The 18,527-nt window shown below is 44.7% G+C and overlaps 1 protein-coding gene across 2 annotated transcripts in view; it reads right to left on the minus strand.

Annotated features, from left to right (window-relative positions):
- The window catches only part of adamtsl4 (ADAMTS-like 4), a 29,101-nt gene extending 18,895 nt beyond the window's left edge, over positions 1–10,206 (minus strand). For both annotated transcript variants that reach the window (XR_003299581.1, XM_026371372.1), the window contains exons 1-4: positions 9,857–10,206; positions 8,263–8,326; positions 5,112–5,695; positions 3,766–4,480 (exon numbers count right to left, since the gene is read on the minus strand). Coding sequence is in view for 1 of the 2 variants with exons in the window: in XM_026371372.1 (XP_026227157.1) it covers positions 3,766–4,480; positions 5,112–5,695; positions 8,263–8,326; positions 9,857–9,879 (1,386 nt within the window). In the remaining variant the exon portion in view is untranslated. The remainder of the gene's footprint in view (positions 1–3,765; positions 4,481–5,111; positions 5,696–8,262; positions 8,327–9,856) is intronic.
- Between the last annotated feature and the right edge of the window lie 8,321 nt (positions 10,207–18,527).

Consider the following 18,527-nt stretch of genomic DNA (forward strand, 5'->3'; position numbering starts at 1 on the left):
AGATCAGTCTGAATGAGTCTATGTGGCTGAGTGTTTGTGCCACGGCCCAACACATCTGGGCCTGTTTGTCCCTTCGTGAGAACAACAGTAATCGTGGCAGGGCCTGCTCACACTTACTAGAGCTGACGAGTGTGGCTCCATGCTGAAATGTCGAAATAATATATTTCCTGTGTAACGGCAGACTGTGATTAGATCAGCGGACTCTCGGTGCAGCAGCCTGAAGTCATGTTACGCGTGCCTGGTACAGTAGGTACAACATAAACTCCTCAGGTTTCAGCTACAGGACTGAAAGCAGTAACATTTACTACATAAGTACTGTGTAGTCCCAACAGTACTGCAGTGTATTATCTTTAGTGATATTCAAGGGTGTAAATTTGGTTTTATAAGTGCAATCCTTCATTTTAAATCAGTCTAGCAACTAACTAATTATCCTATAATGAGTTCCTGTTGTTATGATGTAATGATTCATTTCAAAGACTTGATCCCTGATGATAAATGGTGGTGGATTTACATCTTTACTATTTATTATTTACTTTAATAAGTACTTAATAGTCTTCCAAACAGACCCAATTAATTTTTAAGCCAGACTATGTTATGACAGAAACTATTAGTTGATTAATCAAATGGTTTATGATTGTTTTTATAATCCACAGCAGTCATATTTTAAGCAAAAACTACAAAAACTAAACTTAAAAAAGCATTCAGGGTTCAAGATTCAGGTTGAGTAAATAAAGCTGTAGGCTGTTTCAGACAAAACCCAGAGCAAAAAGCTTGTGGCTGCTGGTAAAGCGTATTGCTGTGAGTGTCTGAGGTGCGTTCAAGTGAAAATATAATATATAATTAGTTATTCTAGATTACATTAAAATGTAACTACGAAACTGAAAGAGGACACGTTACTCCCCTTTGTCGACCGGTACTGATCTCATTAGGCCGTGTGGTGAACTGCTACCTACACATCTTATATCCACATGCTTTAGATCTGGCCTCTCTCACTGTTGCAGAGGCACGAACTGTTTGCGATTCTTGGTAAATATTTACTCAGAAGAAGAGGATGAAAAGAGGAGCTAAGGCAGGAGGGAATGATTATGGCATTCTTCAATAATTTGGGTGAAAGACTTTGTGTTTCTGTGAAATATCTGCGCGTCTCTTCTTCTTGTCTCAGGCAGCTTCTTCTCAAATTCCACCTTTTCCTCCCCTCTCCCTCCGACAGAATAACTGCTCCTCTTGTTACACTCGCTCGCTCACACACAAACTTTCCCACTCTTCCTCTGACACTTCCTTTCTTTAGCTCTCCATCCCGCTCTATCTGCCGCCACTGCTGACCATCCCCCCTTCACTTCTCTGTCTCCTCCACTATGTCCTTTCCTGCACACTCATCCTCACCGGCCTTCACGTCCATTCCTGCTTTGTCTCTCTCCCTCCCACCTTTTTTTGTCCCCTTGCCCTTTAGCTCGCCCTCCCACCAGTGTGGCTAAAAACAGTACTCTCTTTCACTACTACTTAACTGCGTCACTTCCTTTACCTCCCTCCCCTTATACCCTCGCTCTCACACTAACACACACGTCTCACACACCCTTCCCCTTGTTGCCCTTCTCATATCCCACGTCCCCCTCTCGGTTCCCCACTTGCTCCTACGCAACAGTAAAAACACACACATACACTCAGACAGTCACACTTGTGATGGGCCTCAGGCACGCTATGTCATGACAAACGCACCTAATAGTTACTGGGATGTGTCTCACACACAATGCACACAAGCCTGGGCAAAGAACTGCAGTCACTATCATTTTAAGCAGTGATGGAACATGTAAATATGTGGTCCAACAATCTGCTGCAGTAGCAAACGAGGCAGCAGAGGCTAATGTTGGGTAAATATGTAACCCAATGAGTCAGCCTGAGCCATCACAGGACTGCTATTAGTGCTGCTGGCACACACAGCGCATGTTTTCTGCCAGCTACTAAATCTGTTTAAACACGGGGACTATCACATACAGCCGGGCAGAGACGGAGAGAGAACGAAAGAGGAGAGGATGAAAGACAACACAAGATGAAAGAGAGGCTGCTGAATTATCTAAAGAGAGGAAAAAGTCAAGGGCCCCGGAGCGCCAGCCGGGGCTCCAAAGACAAGTGTCTACTTCCAGTCAGTAAGAACCAGCTGTAGACGTGATACGTGAGCGTGAAAACGTGTGTAGGTGTCGGCGTGTGTGGTATTTGTTACCCTCTGTGTTATTTTGTCCACTCGTCCTCTCTCTTAAGGCCGACAATGCTACAAGTGGTCTGCTGGTGCAATTATATATGTGCCTGTGTCCCCACTATTAAATCCTAACGGGACTATGGATCAGTTTATATAGATGTTTTGCTTCTCCATCCACCATGTGCGATACATAAAGGTTTTTTTTTTCATTTTACAAAAGAAAATAGACCTTTATATGCATTACTGTCTCAAAACAAACAGCTTCTTAGCAGGAATTACTGAGATTCAACTTTAAATCAAATATTATTTTATCAAACAGTAAGTAAATAAACTAAAAGGACTAAAAATAGCTTCAGTGTAAAATATTTACTGACAGTGAATACAAATCTCCCTGTGGGGAAGAAGACTCTGTGGATAAATATTAGATAAAAAATAAAATGTTGCATTTTTAAAGACAGGAATAGGTTCGAGCTGGTCTCTGTGACTTTCCATACTTTCTTATTCCTGATCTCCAGGGATAAAATCTGACTGATTCATGTTTTTAAAAAATGGCCAAGATGGTGGAAGTTTATGTGGAGGCCTGCTGTTAATTTAAAGCAGCCTCAAAAAGTGGAAAATGTGCGAGCTAGCCAAGTGAGATACTACTGCACTGATGCAAGCTGATTTTGATTAACATATATGGAATGTGTCACGTTTTCCAGGACAGGTGCAGTCAGTCTGACACAGTGATCAACTATGGAGAGTTTGCTGAGAAATGGCTGACGTGCTGCTTTTTTAGGTTTTAATATATTACTCTATGTTTTTATTGCTATAAGAAAATAGTGGTAACAGTTCTCGGGAGAAACCGCTGATCGCTGAAAACTCGCTGTGTAACTGAAAAACCCTCGACTACATTCACTCTCAATGTCACATTTAATTGAGTGAAATCAAGCATTGCATTCCTGTCTCAGTGAAACCTGAGTTACTGCGAGATCAACGTCAGTTTCTCACCTGAGTTACTGTCCTGTCTGCCTGTGTCTCTGGCTGCTCCTCCTGGCAGCATTAACGCATACTTTGCTACTGATAATGCCCTCGCTGAGCTGCACTGAGAGCTCGCTGGCTCAGTCACCGTCGCAGGCCCCATGACAAACAGGACATTACATCAACTCGCACACAAGCACTTACTGACTCACACACATGTGCAATCACTCACAGAGATACTGGACGCACACACACGAGTTCTATCGCGCGTACAGCTTCACATCTGAGGTGTGTGCTCTGGTTGTTACCCTGAATACACACACACGCCTTGGAGTAGCAGACGCAGTGGCCTCCAGTTTCCATCTGAGTGCTTTTTGACAAGAAAGTAGTGTTGCAGCTGGGGAATGCTCTACCTATCAACTACACTCTGCTAACCTTCAACTCCTCGGTTTACACCTGCCTCACCGCTCCCTTTACTCCATGGCATGCATACAAATCCAGCATGGCTGCAGGCTGAATAAGGCAGAGGTGGTTTGGAGACGTTCTATGAATTATTAAAATGTGCAAAGGCCGTAAATTAAGTGGAATATTCCTTTACTTCTGTATTTTACCTGTGAGGAGCACCTGCGGTACTCCTTCTCTGGCCCAGAGCATTTGTATAGTGGAGGACCTCCTCTTCCTCCATCCCTGCCTGATTCGACTCCCAGGTGTGGGACGTGGGGGTGCTGCAGCGGGTAGACGTTGCCGGATGGTGGGACTTGAGGGGTGTAGCCTGGCTGGAGATCCCTGTCACTGTGCAGAGAGCTGGAGCGGTGGAGAGGGGAGGAAAACCGGGAAGCAACAGCAGGGGAGTTGGGGCGTGAGAGAGGAGAAATGGGAGGTGGCGGAGCGGTGACAGATTGCCAGTCAAAGTGGCGACGGTTGAATACTGATGGCGCTGAGGAGCGGGAGAAGGTGTGAGAGGGTGGGACTCGCATTCTCCCTCGTCCATGATCTGTGTGAGGCTGTAATGCTCTGTCACGCTGGCGATTTGGGCTGCCAGTCGCGGTGGTCACTGTGGGCACCTCCTCAGCAGCAGGTGACTCTGTGTTCTCCTGCTCCTCCTCCTCCCTCCTCGCTGCCTCCAAGTGTCCTCCCTCATCCCCTTTCTCCTCCTCCTCCCTCCTCCTGTTATCTGCCTCATCCTCACTGACAGCTAGGCCAGGCGGCAGAGTTGCAGCGTCAGTGCCGTTAACAGTGTGGCGAGCCTGGCGGTTGGGGCGATGCAGAGGTAACGAGAAGGGAACTTTTCCGTAGCCAAACTGGCCTGGACGGATAGTGGAAGACCTGCGATTCAAAGAGACGAAAAGCGAATACACATCACATTCAGATCACAAGTAATAAGTATTAACACAACAAGATGGGCATAACTCGAGCATCCAAAACTTTAAATATCCTAACAAACCTTTAAAGTTTAAACAGTGTCAGAACTTTAACTAATAGCACCTGAATGAATCCCACAGTTCGTGGGGTTGTACACTGTAGAATCAGCATTTTTTTTTTTTTTTGGCTGATGAATCATCGCTTTACTGCAACAAATCCCCAAGACATAGACATGACAGAGTTTACTAAGCTGCGGCACCAACATAGTGATGAGTTACAAAGCAATTTTTTTTTCTTTTAGTCGGCTCATATGTGGTGGATGTCGCCACTCATCCTGACAACGGAGGTTTTATATGTATTCTAAACAAACCACAGTTGCTACTGCCTGAAACAAAAACTCACTTCCTCTGTGACATTTTCCTGGAAAGGTTAAACTCGGGGCGCTGAGCAAAGCAAATTTAGTTTCTTGTAATTAGCTAAATCAGTGTTTCTGTATCATCAACTGGCTTTGACTTTAAGAAAAAAACTTTTATTATGCAAAAGAACTCTCGAGGAATATTGTTTTTAGAGTCCCCAATTATCTGGTCTCACCCACCTCCTTGCAGGCAGACCCTCTTGATTGGTGGAGACCGACCTTCTGCTCCCGCCTCCGACGCCCCTTGCTGCTCCTGGATTGGCTGGTCTCCTGATGACACGTGCCGGCTGGTTGTAGCCATGTGAAGGAGCTCGATATGGTGGACGATAAACAGACACATGCTCTTGATTGTTTGGGGGGAACTCGGGTTGGTAAATAGGAGGCGATGGATTTGTCTGCGCGGGTACAGGAGCTCCTCCTCCTTCGTTGGGGGTATTGCGATACAGAGGCAGCCCTGAAATTTGATTGGTGGATGCTGGCGGGGATTGATAAGATGGGTGTTGCCCAGGGTAGCGAGGAGGGTAGTAGGGGCGCACAGGTGAGATGACAGGACCTCCTATGCCCCCTGGTAGATAGCCTGCCCAGTTAGGAGGAGAGTGGGAGAGGGGAGGGGTCTGTGGAGGTGGAGGAGGTAAGCACGTCCTTCTCCTCTGTGAGACGCCAACACCGCAGGTCTGAGAGCACTGTGACCACTCCCCCCACACAGACCAAACCCCCTCCACATGCTCGGCCTCAAACACTTGTCTGGACCTTCGGCCGCTCACCTGACGCACACAGACAGACAGAGAGGGAGAGAGAGAGACACTGGATGACATATCGACTACAACTTCAGCACCTTCTAGTTCTGTATAAAACCCAAAGTGGATTCAATTAAACGATCAAAGGTCATGTGTGAGGCCACTATCAGGCACAATCACAGAGTCTGACAGCCTACTGGTATGTTCAGTAGGTGCATCATCTAACTTTGAAATACTGTGACCTGATGAAGAATCAAGTTGGATAAAATATAACACTAATCATATTTTAATAAGTGTTTGGCTTGGAGTTAGCGTGCAGGCGTTGCATTTGCAGTGATGTCACTTTGTAAAAATGGGATTAAAAAGTCACCTTTCAGCATGTCTGCACTTTGTTAAATCAGTTAAGTAAGTACAACAGTATCTTTGACTTAAAAGGGTGAAAAGAGCAAACTCTGGCAATATTTTAAAGAAGTACTTAACTTAGCAAAAATGTTGCCGTGACAAAATCTGAAATCTATGAAGAGGCTTATTTCTTCACAGTGACTGAGATCACTGATGAGCTGCAGTCTCGTGAGTTTCCTTCCTCTGAGGCCAGAATATGAATCCTGAAATCCTTATACTTCATTCAGCTTAATGGAGACGCGTCCACCTGCCAGCAGCTTAGGAGCGGCTGGATATAAATTTACTAGAATTGCTGTCACACAAACCGAAACAACATAATCAGGGCTAGTTTGGCAGCACATCTGTGTCTGTATATATGTGTGTTTGTGAGTTCATGTATGTGGGCGCCAGGTCGTGGTGTGATGTCTTCCGCTGTGGCTCTAGATAAATGATTCTCCTCTTGTTTCATAAGTGAAGCACTGGCCCGGTTGGCAGAGCAGCAAACATGAGAGCTGAACAAAAGTTTCCATTCAAGAACCAAAACATAAAATCTGTGCTTCACTTCTCTGCCCCCACCCTCTCTGAGTGTCTAAATGTGCAAGTAAACACACTGTACAAACTGTTTGTGGATGGGGTGGGGTGGGGGGGGGTGGGGGGTGGGGGGGGGGTGGGGGGGTGGACAGGTGTAAGTAGCAGACCTGTGTGTGAATGTGTGTGTGTGTTTGTGGTTTGGTGTACGTTCTTGTTCACTCTCATACTGTATTGTCCAGATGAAAGGAGCTCCTGTCTCTTTGTGAGAGCAAAGAGGTGAAAGAGTTGGAGAAAAGGAAAAGGGTGAGAGAGACTGGAGGTGGTGGTGGGGGGGGTTTGAGGTAGACAGGCCTAATGACTGTGAGTGTGTGTGTGTTTCTGGTAGGGAGGTGCGGCCTGTCATAATGAGTGACATCAAACACACAGCTGCCACATAACTGGGACCATTAATGAGCTCTGTGCAGTGACCCTGCAGCAGCCACCGCCGACCTATGGAGCTACTGGTAAAACCCCTACGACACTGTACTGCCAGGCCGGGACCAGGACAGACACGTAGACCCCTGCTATTTAATTTCTTTAACAAATGAACATACTGGTATTTTCTCTGGGGCCTCTGCAGCTGCGGGGCCTTTAGAACAAGTCAAATTTAAAAAGCAATATTCATATGTACATATGTACACTGACAGCTCACACACACTCAGGCTGTGAGGAGCTTCGTCTTAAGAACAACTGAGCGCCTTTCAGAGAACATTGACTTGAACATGGTAAGTGTGAAATAATGCAAAGGTCAAAGTGAGGGGACGATTATTGTCTTGGGTCTGAAGGTGTGTTTACTTCATTATCACTGCATCTATCGCATGCAGAGCAGAGTACAGCCGGGTCTACTGAAAAATGGTGTAGTTGTGCTTTTATTCCTTAAAGTTTGAGACACAATGATTCTTTTTATTTAAGTCTTTCTTTAATGTAAGTCCAGCATTAATCCTTTTATTCTGTTTTTGGCCTCTACCAACTCCAGTTGGAAATATTTGGCTCTTTAGCTCCACTGTGTTGACCAGCTGGACTCTCACTGGGTCCCGCTGCTGTTTTTAGAGCCTTTTTTCTGCTGAAACTAGCTGCAGTCCAAAAGTTATGGACTGGTCAGCTAAACAATGACCTGAATCCCTATAAAGCTTTGTAAAGCTGCAGGAGCTGCAGATTCAGGTGACAGTTCTCTATAGTCAACCCTAAATAAGACATTTAAAAGCTGGGACTGACAAATGCATTATGACAAAGCCAAAAAAACACAGATGTTTATCTTAAGTCCTATAAAATGAGAAGGTCAGCTGAAGTTAATACGATGCTTCAGCAGCCTGAGTTAGTTATAATGTGATATTCTTTCTCCTTAACAGTAAATCTTTTGCTTTGCTGCTGTGAGGGGAACACAAAGAGACAATCTTCGGGAGACGTGATCTTGATTAGTTCTGGCTGAACTTCAGAGTGCAGGACCGCGGATCTTAAATCAACTCATCTCTTTGCAGCTATTATCGACAGGAGAATCAAGCGTAGTGCCAGATAGCTTTTTCATCCAAGTATGTGCATGTGAGTAATGTTTTAAGACAGCTTTGAGCAAATTGTGTATTGATGCTTTACATGTCACCACCTTTCACCCCTCTGGTGACCCTTGTAATGAGCTAATGACTCACCTTCCTTTTCGCAGTCTTGGTCACGGATGTCGTGACCACCACAAATCCCCACAGCACATAGAGGCTAGAGAGTTGAAGGAGAGAGGGAGAAATAAATACATAGGTTTACTGTGCATGACGTAAAATATCAGCAGGTTGAATAAGCTCCTTTATAAAGAACGTAACTGTTCCATGACCTCAACCGTGAACTCACACAAACTTTCATTGTTTGTTAAATCTTTTCCCTCAGTGGACATTTAGCTTAAAACTGTGTTAAAAGGGACCAAATCGCACTTTAGGAACCAATTATGTCACTTTCTTTCCCACTACAGGTGGCGTGTGGGCTCAAGATGGGGGGAACAAAAGTTTCTTTTTCCCCTTCAAGGTTCACAGGCAAACATCTCAATCAATCTGGGGGAAGCCTGGCAGGTGCTAACAAACTAATGGGTTTAAACAGCAAGCATGTTTTCTCTCTGCATGCCTCTCTGGATCTGTACACACCCTGAGGATGTGGTTTAACACACACACACACACACCAGCCGCATGGGCGCAATCAGTCACAACATCCAAAATCATCCTGTGCTGTAAGCTGCTTTTTATTTGAGGTTTGATGTTCAGAAAGGAGGTTTGCAGTGTGGGGTGGTGCTGACTCCTTTAATTTGGGTTAGAGCTCCTTAAATTTGCAATGAAACTATACTTTAGTGGGCATGTTGAACCTCTACACAGAGGACTAGGAGGCACTGAGAGAAATCAAGCTTCTGAAAATTGGATTAAATGAGTGTTTAAGTTTATTTCTCATTCAGAAATGTCAGATGATGAGGTGCACTGGTGTGAACAGAAGAGCAAAAACTTCAAATCAGCTGCTTATTTGCCCAGAAATGTCACAACAACCTCAACAGCACAGCCGAGACAAGTGTACTGGAAACAAGTGGAGCACAACTGCTGCAGGAAAATATTCTGAACATGATGCTAAACGGTTTGCTAAGATGGACATTGAGCGCTCACCACGAACCAGCCCATCACCAGTCCGCAAGCCACATGTAGTCAGAGTAATTGGTCCCTTCTTCCCAGTGTGGTGCACCGCCGTGGTCTCTGGAAGTTTCCCCACACCAGACTACACAATTACCCCGAAAAACACAGACAAAGGTCCCGCACAGTCCGACATAACAGAGCCGCTCAGGCCGAAGTAACGACCCCCTACCCGGGTCCACGTTTCCCTGCAGCTACAGTGGCACATTGAAGAATAAACTCCGAGCCGCAGGGAGAGGAGAAGAGCGAGAGGGAGAGAGACATGGAGCAGGAGAGGAAACCCACAAAACTCAGCCCCGGAGGAGAAACAGAAAGCTCCGACCTAAAGCTCCTCGCCTTCGGGTAAATTCCTCTCATACACGCAGCGCAGCTCCCGGTGCGCAACGAGGAGGCGTCGTGCGTAAAAAGCCAAAACACGTCTCCGCAAAAAACAACTTTTTAAGAAGTCACAACTAAAGTCAACATGAACACACAGTCCGCTCAAAGTTGGATGCAAACCCCCCCCCCCCACCACCACCCATGTGGTGTTGTGTACACTCGGGCTGAGAGAAGCAGCAGGTTGCAGCTGTAAAAGTCCAAGTTTTACCTGAACAGTGAACCGAGCCTCATGCTCCTGAAGAGGGTCCCACAGCAGTTCTCAGTCCGCTGCTAATCACCGATATTGATCAGGAGTCCAGTTCAGTGGTCTGTCGCAGTCTGTGCAGTCCTAAAAGAAATGGGATTCTTCTTCTGCTGCTCTCTCTCTCTCTCTCTCTCTCTCTCTCTCTCTCCCTCTCCTTCTGTCCCCTTCCTCCTGTCACAGTCACTCCCCGTGATTTTTTCAGGGTGGGAAGGGTTCTGGTTTTTCCCTCTCTTTCCCTCTCGTTCACTCGATCACTTTTTTTGGGGTCCTTATTATGGACTGGTGTGACGCCTGGCAGCCAGGGGTGCAAAGGGGAGAGAGAGAGAGAGAGAAACAAAATGGACAGATTACACAACTCTCTCTCTTTCACACGCATAAAACACACACCCCCCCACTGCCTCTCTCTGCCTCTCTCTCTCTTTCTCACACACACTCTCTCACACACACACACACACACACACACATACACATACACAGCACTATGGGCCCTGACTAAGTTATAATAACTCTCAGAGCCGCTTTCTTAGTTGCACAATCCAACATAAGAATGCTCCATTGTACTAGGTCACACTGATCGGTAGTAATGATCTACTCTTTGTCGGAAACAGCCCTGAGCTGGCAGCATCTGCAGCAGAGACACTTTGTTGGGGAAGTACAAAGCATTATGGGCTTACTATTGTGCCAATACAAACATGAGTTGTTCTATAACAAAGTTACTGACACAGGTTCAAAGTGGAAAATGATTATTCCTTTATTTGTTGACTTACCAGCAGTAATGCAGCAAAGTAGTAGAGATTTGAACGATGCACGTCGGTGTTCTCTCAGAACAGTTTAATCACAGTCAAACACTTGAAACCACACATGCTCCATCAGTTTGGAGCTCACACACATGCACCCAGGGGACTTGCGGTTTGATAGTGATGTGAAAACTGCCTTGTTTACACAACATTTATTGGATTATAATCCACCCACCGTCAGTCACATTTCAGCCAAACAGCCGGCGGGGGACAGTGAGGGGGAACAGGGTGACACAGAAGTGGAGAAAAAAGAAAGGTTCCCCATGGGATAAAGAGCTTAACTCAACCTTTGGAGGAGGCCAAGGTCCAGAAATAACTTCTGGCGTAGTGGTAAAAAACCAGTTTGGCTTGATTTGCTTATCAGAAAGATATTCTTCCACAAATATACATGTTATGTGTGTTGAGATCGATCGATTCACTCAGTTCTGTGAGAAAAAGTGAATTTCCCCCTGCCCTGTACATCTAATGATGATTTGTGTCTGTTTTTAAACAGGAAATTCTCTCTGTCATCATTTCATGTTGACAAATTTAAGTGGGAAAGAAAAGGATGGTTATTTAGTCTTTCTCGTAATTTATTTTGATTATCATTAGTAAACTATGAGTTAGTGTCTTGTTGTGACTTGGTTTCCTTTATACATATTTTGTCTTTGTTTAAAATTGTTTGTGTTGCATTCTGGATCTGGTTAATATTAATTTGTGGTGTCTTTTATGTCCCTTTGAGGGCTGTGCACAGTGGCATGCATGATTCTAATAACAGACATCATCTTCATCATGAAAAAGAAAAAAGAAACAGGAGAGAAGATATATGAGATGATGCAAAGAGTAAAGACGAGGAGAGTAGGACAGGATTAGTGCACGGACGTAAAAGTGGAGGTGAAAACTATTATTCAAGGACATTTCTAATCCTGCTCTTAAACCTCCTAACTAACATTTCTCTGGGCAGAGATGCGAGATGGTGGAAGCGAGATTGGAAGGGAGGGTGGGTACGTAACGGGTAATGAGTTATGACCCAACACATATAAACACGCCCACGGCTTGAGATGTCCCAGGGCCACGCTGGTGCTTTTCTTGGACAGGCAGCCTACATTATGGACACGGCGATGGTGAGGGAGATTAGCGACTTCAAAGCCCGCCGAAGACTAAACCACAGAAAAATGTGTTAACGTTAAAAGTGTGACAAGAATGAAAATAGATTCCAGCCTGTAATGTACACACATATTATATATCCGCAGTAGCTCCGGGTGGGGTTTTGTGTGTGATTAGTGAAATTGATATCTCTACTTCTAAGCAGCATGTCTATCAGTAACTACAATTAGCCAGAGGTCATTGCCATAGCCACCAGTGATCCGTGACCACTTATAGCCCCCTCCTCCCTCCCTCGTTCTCTCTCTTTCCCTGTCCTTGTTTTTCTGGGTCCCTGAGAAGCAATAACCAACATGTTGGCCTGTGGACATGCATCACCAACCACTGAACCTTGATTATCTAAATGTCTGTATCAGCCGGTCACCACAACACACAGACATGGAGTGTTTGTGTTTTTGAGTCCAGGGAGTCCCCGTATGTAGCAAAGGATCTGTTATTTGTTGCGGATGGCTGATCTGAGTAATGGCACGGCAGATCAGAGTAGCAAGGCCCCGTGGGAGTGATAAGTCATTCGAAAAACTTCTTGCATGTACACACACCCTGCCTTCGGAAAACACACACACACACCCAGGCCTCAGGCCCAGACACAGTACGCCCGCGACCCTTTTACTGTTCAAGTTAACGAGGCCTTCAGGCTTGTCACACCAGCTGAGGATCGGGTCTAGAGTTGCACCACTGCAGGCTGCTTTCTGTGAGGGCGGCAGCAAGACAGAGGGTCTTAACTAAAGACCTATGAAGACCTGTCTGATCTTTATCATGAACCATTTTCAGACCACAGGCCGTTCAAACATGCATGCAGAGAGTGTTAGAGAGAGAGAGAGGGCTAAACATGCTTCAACAAAGTTGTGACTAATCATAATTGTGTAGGTGGAAGGAGGAGGTGTGTTTGATTGCAGAGGGATGGACAGACTGTCCATCACTTCAAACTGAGAGGTCTGATATGAACTTAATGAGGCTGACATTTCTGAGTTTTGGAGACATCTCAATAATTACTGGATGAATTCCAATGAAATGTGACACAAATATACAGTATAACATAATAAAAAAAACTTTTGTGATTGACTTAAAGTAAAGTATCTCAACATCTGCACAACAGATCACAGACATCTGGTGGTCTTCACAGGATGAACCTGGTAACCACGGGATGAATCCCCTGATGTCAACAGGAACGTGATTAACCAACCTGTTTGCTTAATGCACAAGTTCACATGACGTGTTGTTGAGATTTGCCAGCAGTGCATGGCATCCCTACAGTTACCCAACACCGTTCTCATAGGTACAGAGAGATGTTTACATGGTCATATGGATCTTTGTGGACGTTTACCTTCAGCATTAGTCTGATAAGGAAACTACAGCTCACACTGGAAATGCTGCACACACCTGTAAATCTCAACTACACAATTCATATTTGCAGTTCATCAGACCTTTATCACCCAGTAGGGCTTCATCCACATGAAATGCAGATTGTACGTGTTTGCTGGTGATGACCCTGACATGAAAGTATGTCAGCACACGCCTTCATACAACGTCTTGGCATTTCGCCTGTGCATGTTGGAAGACTCGCATACACAAAAGTATGTTCCAGGCTCAAGGCAGTAGCATGTGGTTCAACACGCAGCACATACAGGTGACAGAGATTCATTTGGACGGTGTGAAATCCAACCCGACTTCACACTGAGACTGTAAACTCAATGGACTGATCTCTGTGAAGGTACCTAACTCAGCTGAGAGGAGACGCAGAGGCCTAACAGACCTCCTGACCTCACTGTACTGACAGCCTGAGAAGCCTGGAGAAGAGTAGAGAGCGCGAGAGAGAGAGAGAGAGGGAGCGAATGACAGACAGGGACACAAAGGGAGCGAATAGAAAGGCAGCAGCAGAAAGGGGATGAAAGGGAATGTGAGAGAAAGAGGTAATGGCAGATTAGACGGGAACCGAGCAAGTGTAAAGGAGAGTGAAAGAGAAAGAACGCAGGAAGGGGGAGCAACTTGTCTGGCTCAGATGGAGTCAATATTTGCTCCATTCCACCAATCCTGTGCCAGGGTCCAGATCAAAGTAGGGCGTGTGTGTGCTATGAAAAGGGTGCAGAGTGCCAGAGAAGAAACTGGCTGACATCTCTACAGTCTGGTCTGGATGAAGCTGAGAGCTCCAAGAGGCTTTTTTTTTCACTAACACAGTTTGATTTGAACTGGACTTCTGAGAAGCTGTAAGCACATGTTCAAAGATAAATGCACCTCAGGTGGAAAATTACTGTGAAAAAGAGAACAAAGAGAAAAAACTGTAGCTCTAAAATGGGTAAAAGAGGGAGACGGGACGATGGATTGGTGTAGCGCTCTAATGAGGAGTTACAGTCGTCACTGGCGAGACAAGGACATGAGAGAGAGAGAGAGAGAGAGAGAGAGGTCAGCTCAGTTGGACCCTAATTGGCTGACAAATCTGCTGAAATAACCTTGTTCCAATTATTCAGACAAAGAGCAATTGTTGCCCATTCAGAGAAGCCACTGGGCCAGGTATGTTCACATAACAACAAACAGGATTTCTGTCTGTGTGAACGAGCTTGTACGGTATGGCCTGGCACGGCTCACACATGTTTGGCTTCAGGAGGGACTGGGCCACCAGAGACGGAGCAGAGTGACGCAGATGGGTGATAAGTACACCGGTATGCTTATGGCTGATTCGTTACAGACTACTGGGAACTGTACTGCAGCCTCTATTACAACCACTGGTGCTGCTGATGAATTCCTGTCACGAAGATCAGTCATGCATTGTCATTGTCATTCACTTTTCATTAATATTGTAAGTTCTGTTAAACTCCCAACAAGGGACCCTGCAGCCACGCTAGCAGTTCTGCGAGGTTGTTCCACTTATTATGCAGAAAATCAAAGAGTCACATGAAAAACCAAAGTAATATAACAGTAATAATATGTATAATACAGCAATTGTCAAAACAAAGTTTAGTATTGCACTGAAATGAGAACATGTTGCATGGTCATTCATTCTTCCAACAGTGGTCTTTGAGAAATGAACTCTGAACTACAAATGTTAAGCTGCTGCTGGTGGTGATTATTCTTATTCTTTCTGGCAGGTAGACAGAACTTAGATGTTGTTAGCAATTGCAGAGCTGGGGAAAAGCTGGAAAACTAGGCTAATCTATTGAGGAAAAGTATTATCATTAGCAAACCACTGTTTGTTCTACTTTTATATTTGTGGTTTACCAACAATGATAAAATTAAAGCAAATCAAAAGCTCCTTCCTGTGGATTCGATGTGCATATTAAAAACCATATCCACGTTTACCCACAGTACAGATGTAAGAAGAGTCTCAACCAACTGCTATGTTGAGGGGCCCAGGTCCATGACAGAGTCTCAAGACTGGATAATAGGACTCTAGGGGAGGCCTCAACCAGTTCAGCTGATACTGTGCATATTCCCACACAAATTAGCATTTAATCCAATCGCACCAACAAATGAACCAAGGTGAATTCGGGGAGTGCAGGGCCCCTAGGTGACGGGGCCTCGATGCAGCAGTGGTTTGGATCAACAGAGGCAAATCTCCCTAAATATCATATGAGGTCAATATACTATGTGAAACACGTGTGTTATGCAATATAGGATAAATAGTTGTTTAAAGGAATAGTTCAACAGTTTAGTATCACTTTGAGTTATAAACCCATCAGATTTACACAGTTTTCTAATAAGTAGTGTCTAAAAAGCCCAGCATGTTGTTTTTAACATTCAGAATAAGCCATGAAGATGTGAGTCCTGTGTTATAAAACATGAACTCATTCAAACACACATGTACAAACTAAGATTTTAACTCGCTGTCAGACATATTTAACTTTAAAGTTGTTAAAATAAATAGTTATATTTCTACAGTTATGAAACAGTTGACTTTCAAAATAAAACCCTGCAACATTTCAGCCTGACATTGCGTGAAGCGGTCGGTCCGTCTCTCCTCCATGCAGCCAGGTTTAAGTTACCCTGCAAAAGCAGGAATCTAGAAACAACCTGAGGTCAAAGTCTGAGGTCAGTTTCTTTTGCTTATACTCCCCAAGGCTTTGCGAGTGTCTGCAGAGCGTGCTGATAACAAGAAAAAGGAGAGAATGCCTTCACAGCACGCACTGGACCCAGTTGCAGGACTGGATTTCTGAATGAACCCTGAAAAACAAAATCAGTTGCAGCTTCAACAAAGTTGGAAATAAAGTAATGTTGTTTTTTAATTACACGATCCACTGTTACATTTTATCACAAGAAAACGTTTTCAACTTTCTGTAGCAACTGTTATCTTTAATAATATTTATTGCATGATTGTGCCGTGATAGATGAGTGTGTCTTACTTTCCAGTAAATATCACATAATTTAGACTCCGCTCACATCCAAAATGTGGGATTTCTAGTTACATAAGCAAAAATAAATCAACCCATACAGGTATCACTTCTCGGTTTTGATTGCTCCTTGGATGTACATTTACTGCATCCCTCATGATCAGGTTGTGTTTTGCAGTTTTTCCTCTCAGGAGTCTTGATTTCTTGAGTCTGCTCTGGTTCTTTTGTACGATTGGAGAGAGTACAAGCAGCAGAGTGGGATATCGGAGCACGGGCGTCTTCCACATGGGTTGGCACCAAGTCATGGACGCAAATTCAAAACTGATGCTTTCGTTTCTTCACTCATTCTCATAAAAACTGCAGGAATTTACAGTGAGCTGCTGAGGCAAATGTAAATATTTGTTAATTTGCCTCGGAGTTGGTTTATTCTCTTTGCTTACTAAATTGCCTGAGAGTCAACATGACCTCTGACAGTCCCCTGAACCTAGAGAGCGGTTCAACAGGTTGGCTAGAACAATAAACCACATGTCTCTCTCTACACACACAGTTTCACGATTGTAAGGCGACCATCTTACTCTGGCCTCTGTCTGCTCCCTCTTCTCTCTAGGTATCCTGCTCCGATGGGAACAGGATAGGAAATCAGGTCAGCTGTGTGTTAAGCATAGCAGACATACTTGGGAGCAGACTGAGGCCAGGCTGAGACTGTACACTACTGAGTGCTGAGTTATGACTTATCTGTGTGTCTTTGTGAAGAGACGCAGTCGCCAGCTCAGCGTGAGCATGTGCGTGCAGGAGCATCCATTACTTGTAAATTAATTTAAAGCCAAGCGCAAGCACACGTCTAAATCAAAGGAACTGCACGCTGGTGGATTAGAGCGGAGCCTGGTTGACGGGTTAAGAGGAAGAGAGAGCAGCCAGATCAAATAAGGAGCAACATACCCAGAAACTTTTTGGAGAGTTGGGACTGAGCTGGGCAAAGTTACTGGACCCCGAAGAGAGAGACAGAGAGAGAGAAGGGAAAAGAGAGATGGAGAGGGAGTTGGTGAGCAAGCAGGGCCAAGCAGTGCGGGTGGGCTGAGGTTTTGGGGTTGAAACAGAAAGCTTTGTGAAAGTGTATTCCTCCATTTTACATTTAGAAGAAAGCCTTTTTTTTTTTATTGTTGCTCAGTAGATTACACAAGCAAATGATCTGCACACGGCCGCATTGTGTGTTTTTTGTGTTTGTGCAGCAGAGTGCAGCAGTGCTGTCATATAGTTGGATGAAACACATCTAGCCTTGGCTCACCTGTTTAACAGGGTAATCAGTCCGAATGATCTAGTGATATTCCCTCAGGTGGTCATTTACAAGCCCGTATCCAAACAGTGCCGACTTACACACACACACACACACAAACACACAAAGACACTGGAAACTGAAGGGAGGGGAAATGCACCATTACTGCAGGCATGTTAAAGAATCCAAATCAGTGTGTATGTGTGGTAAAAAGAGGTCACTGGGGGGTCTTGACCACTGGGTCCCTGTCACTGTTTGGCTTTAAGCCTCTCAGACCTCCTGTTATTGTTTTCAGTGGCTTCACTTTCTAAGGCCGCCTTGGCACTGATCACGTTTCTCTCTCTGCTCACACACTCTCTTTTATTTCTTGCCCTTACTCACTCACACACACACACACACACACACACACACACACACACACACACACACACACACACACACACATACAGAGGGGTTATTTATAACAGGGTGGAAGGGAAAGGCAGCCCGGCCTCACAGGCCCTATTTTGGGAGGTTCAGCCTTCAATCAGTCAGGCTGACAGCTTCTCTGTGATACCAGGAGAACAATGCAGAGCAGCCTGTTTATCTTTCTCTGACCAGCCAGAGAGGCTCTGCCTCCCTGCTTGGGTCACCATCACCCTGCCTCCCTTCGGGAAAAACGTGATTTCCAAGACAATAGTGATTTCAGAATGTGCCACTTTACAACCAGTCCCGGGATCCCGAAATGTTTTTTTATAGGGAGATATGTTTCTGCAGGCACTGTCATTGTTCACATGCTTTTTAATGTGGAGTAGATTTACAAACCCCCGAAGATAAGTATCCACTGATATTCTAAATAAGCAAAAGTGAATCTTTAAATAATGTTCATTAATACTCTACTACTAATACGGTACTGTTTTAACAAATGTTGTTAAAAGCTGATACTTTTCTCTGTCATACAGTAAACTGAACATCTTTGGGTTTGGACATTTTTGCAGTACAGTAAATTAAAAAGGGCCTGATGTATAAAACATCCTCATCATATTCTGAAATCCTCACATCTGCATCAATGATAAAAACGCAGAGAGAACTAAATTTCCAACACTTGAATGAGATACCTT

This window comes from Anabas testudineus, chromosome 16 (assembly GCF_900324465.2).
Source record: "Anabas testudineus chromosome 16, fAnaTes1.2, whole genome shotgun sequence".
NCBI classification, from domain to species: domain Eukaryota; kingdom Metazoa; phylum Chordata; class Actinopteri; order Anabantiformes; family Anabantidae; genus Anabas; species Anabas testudineus.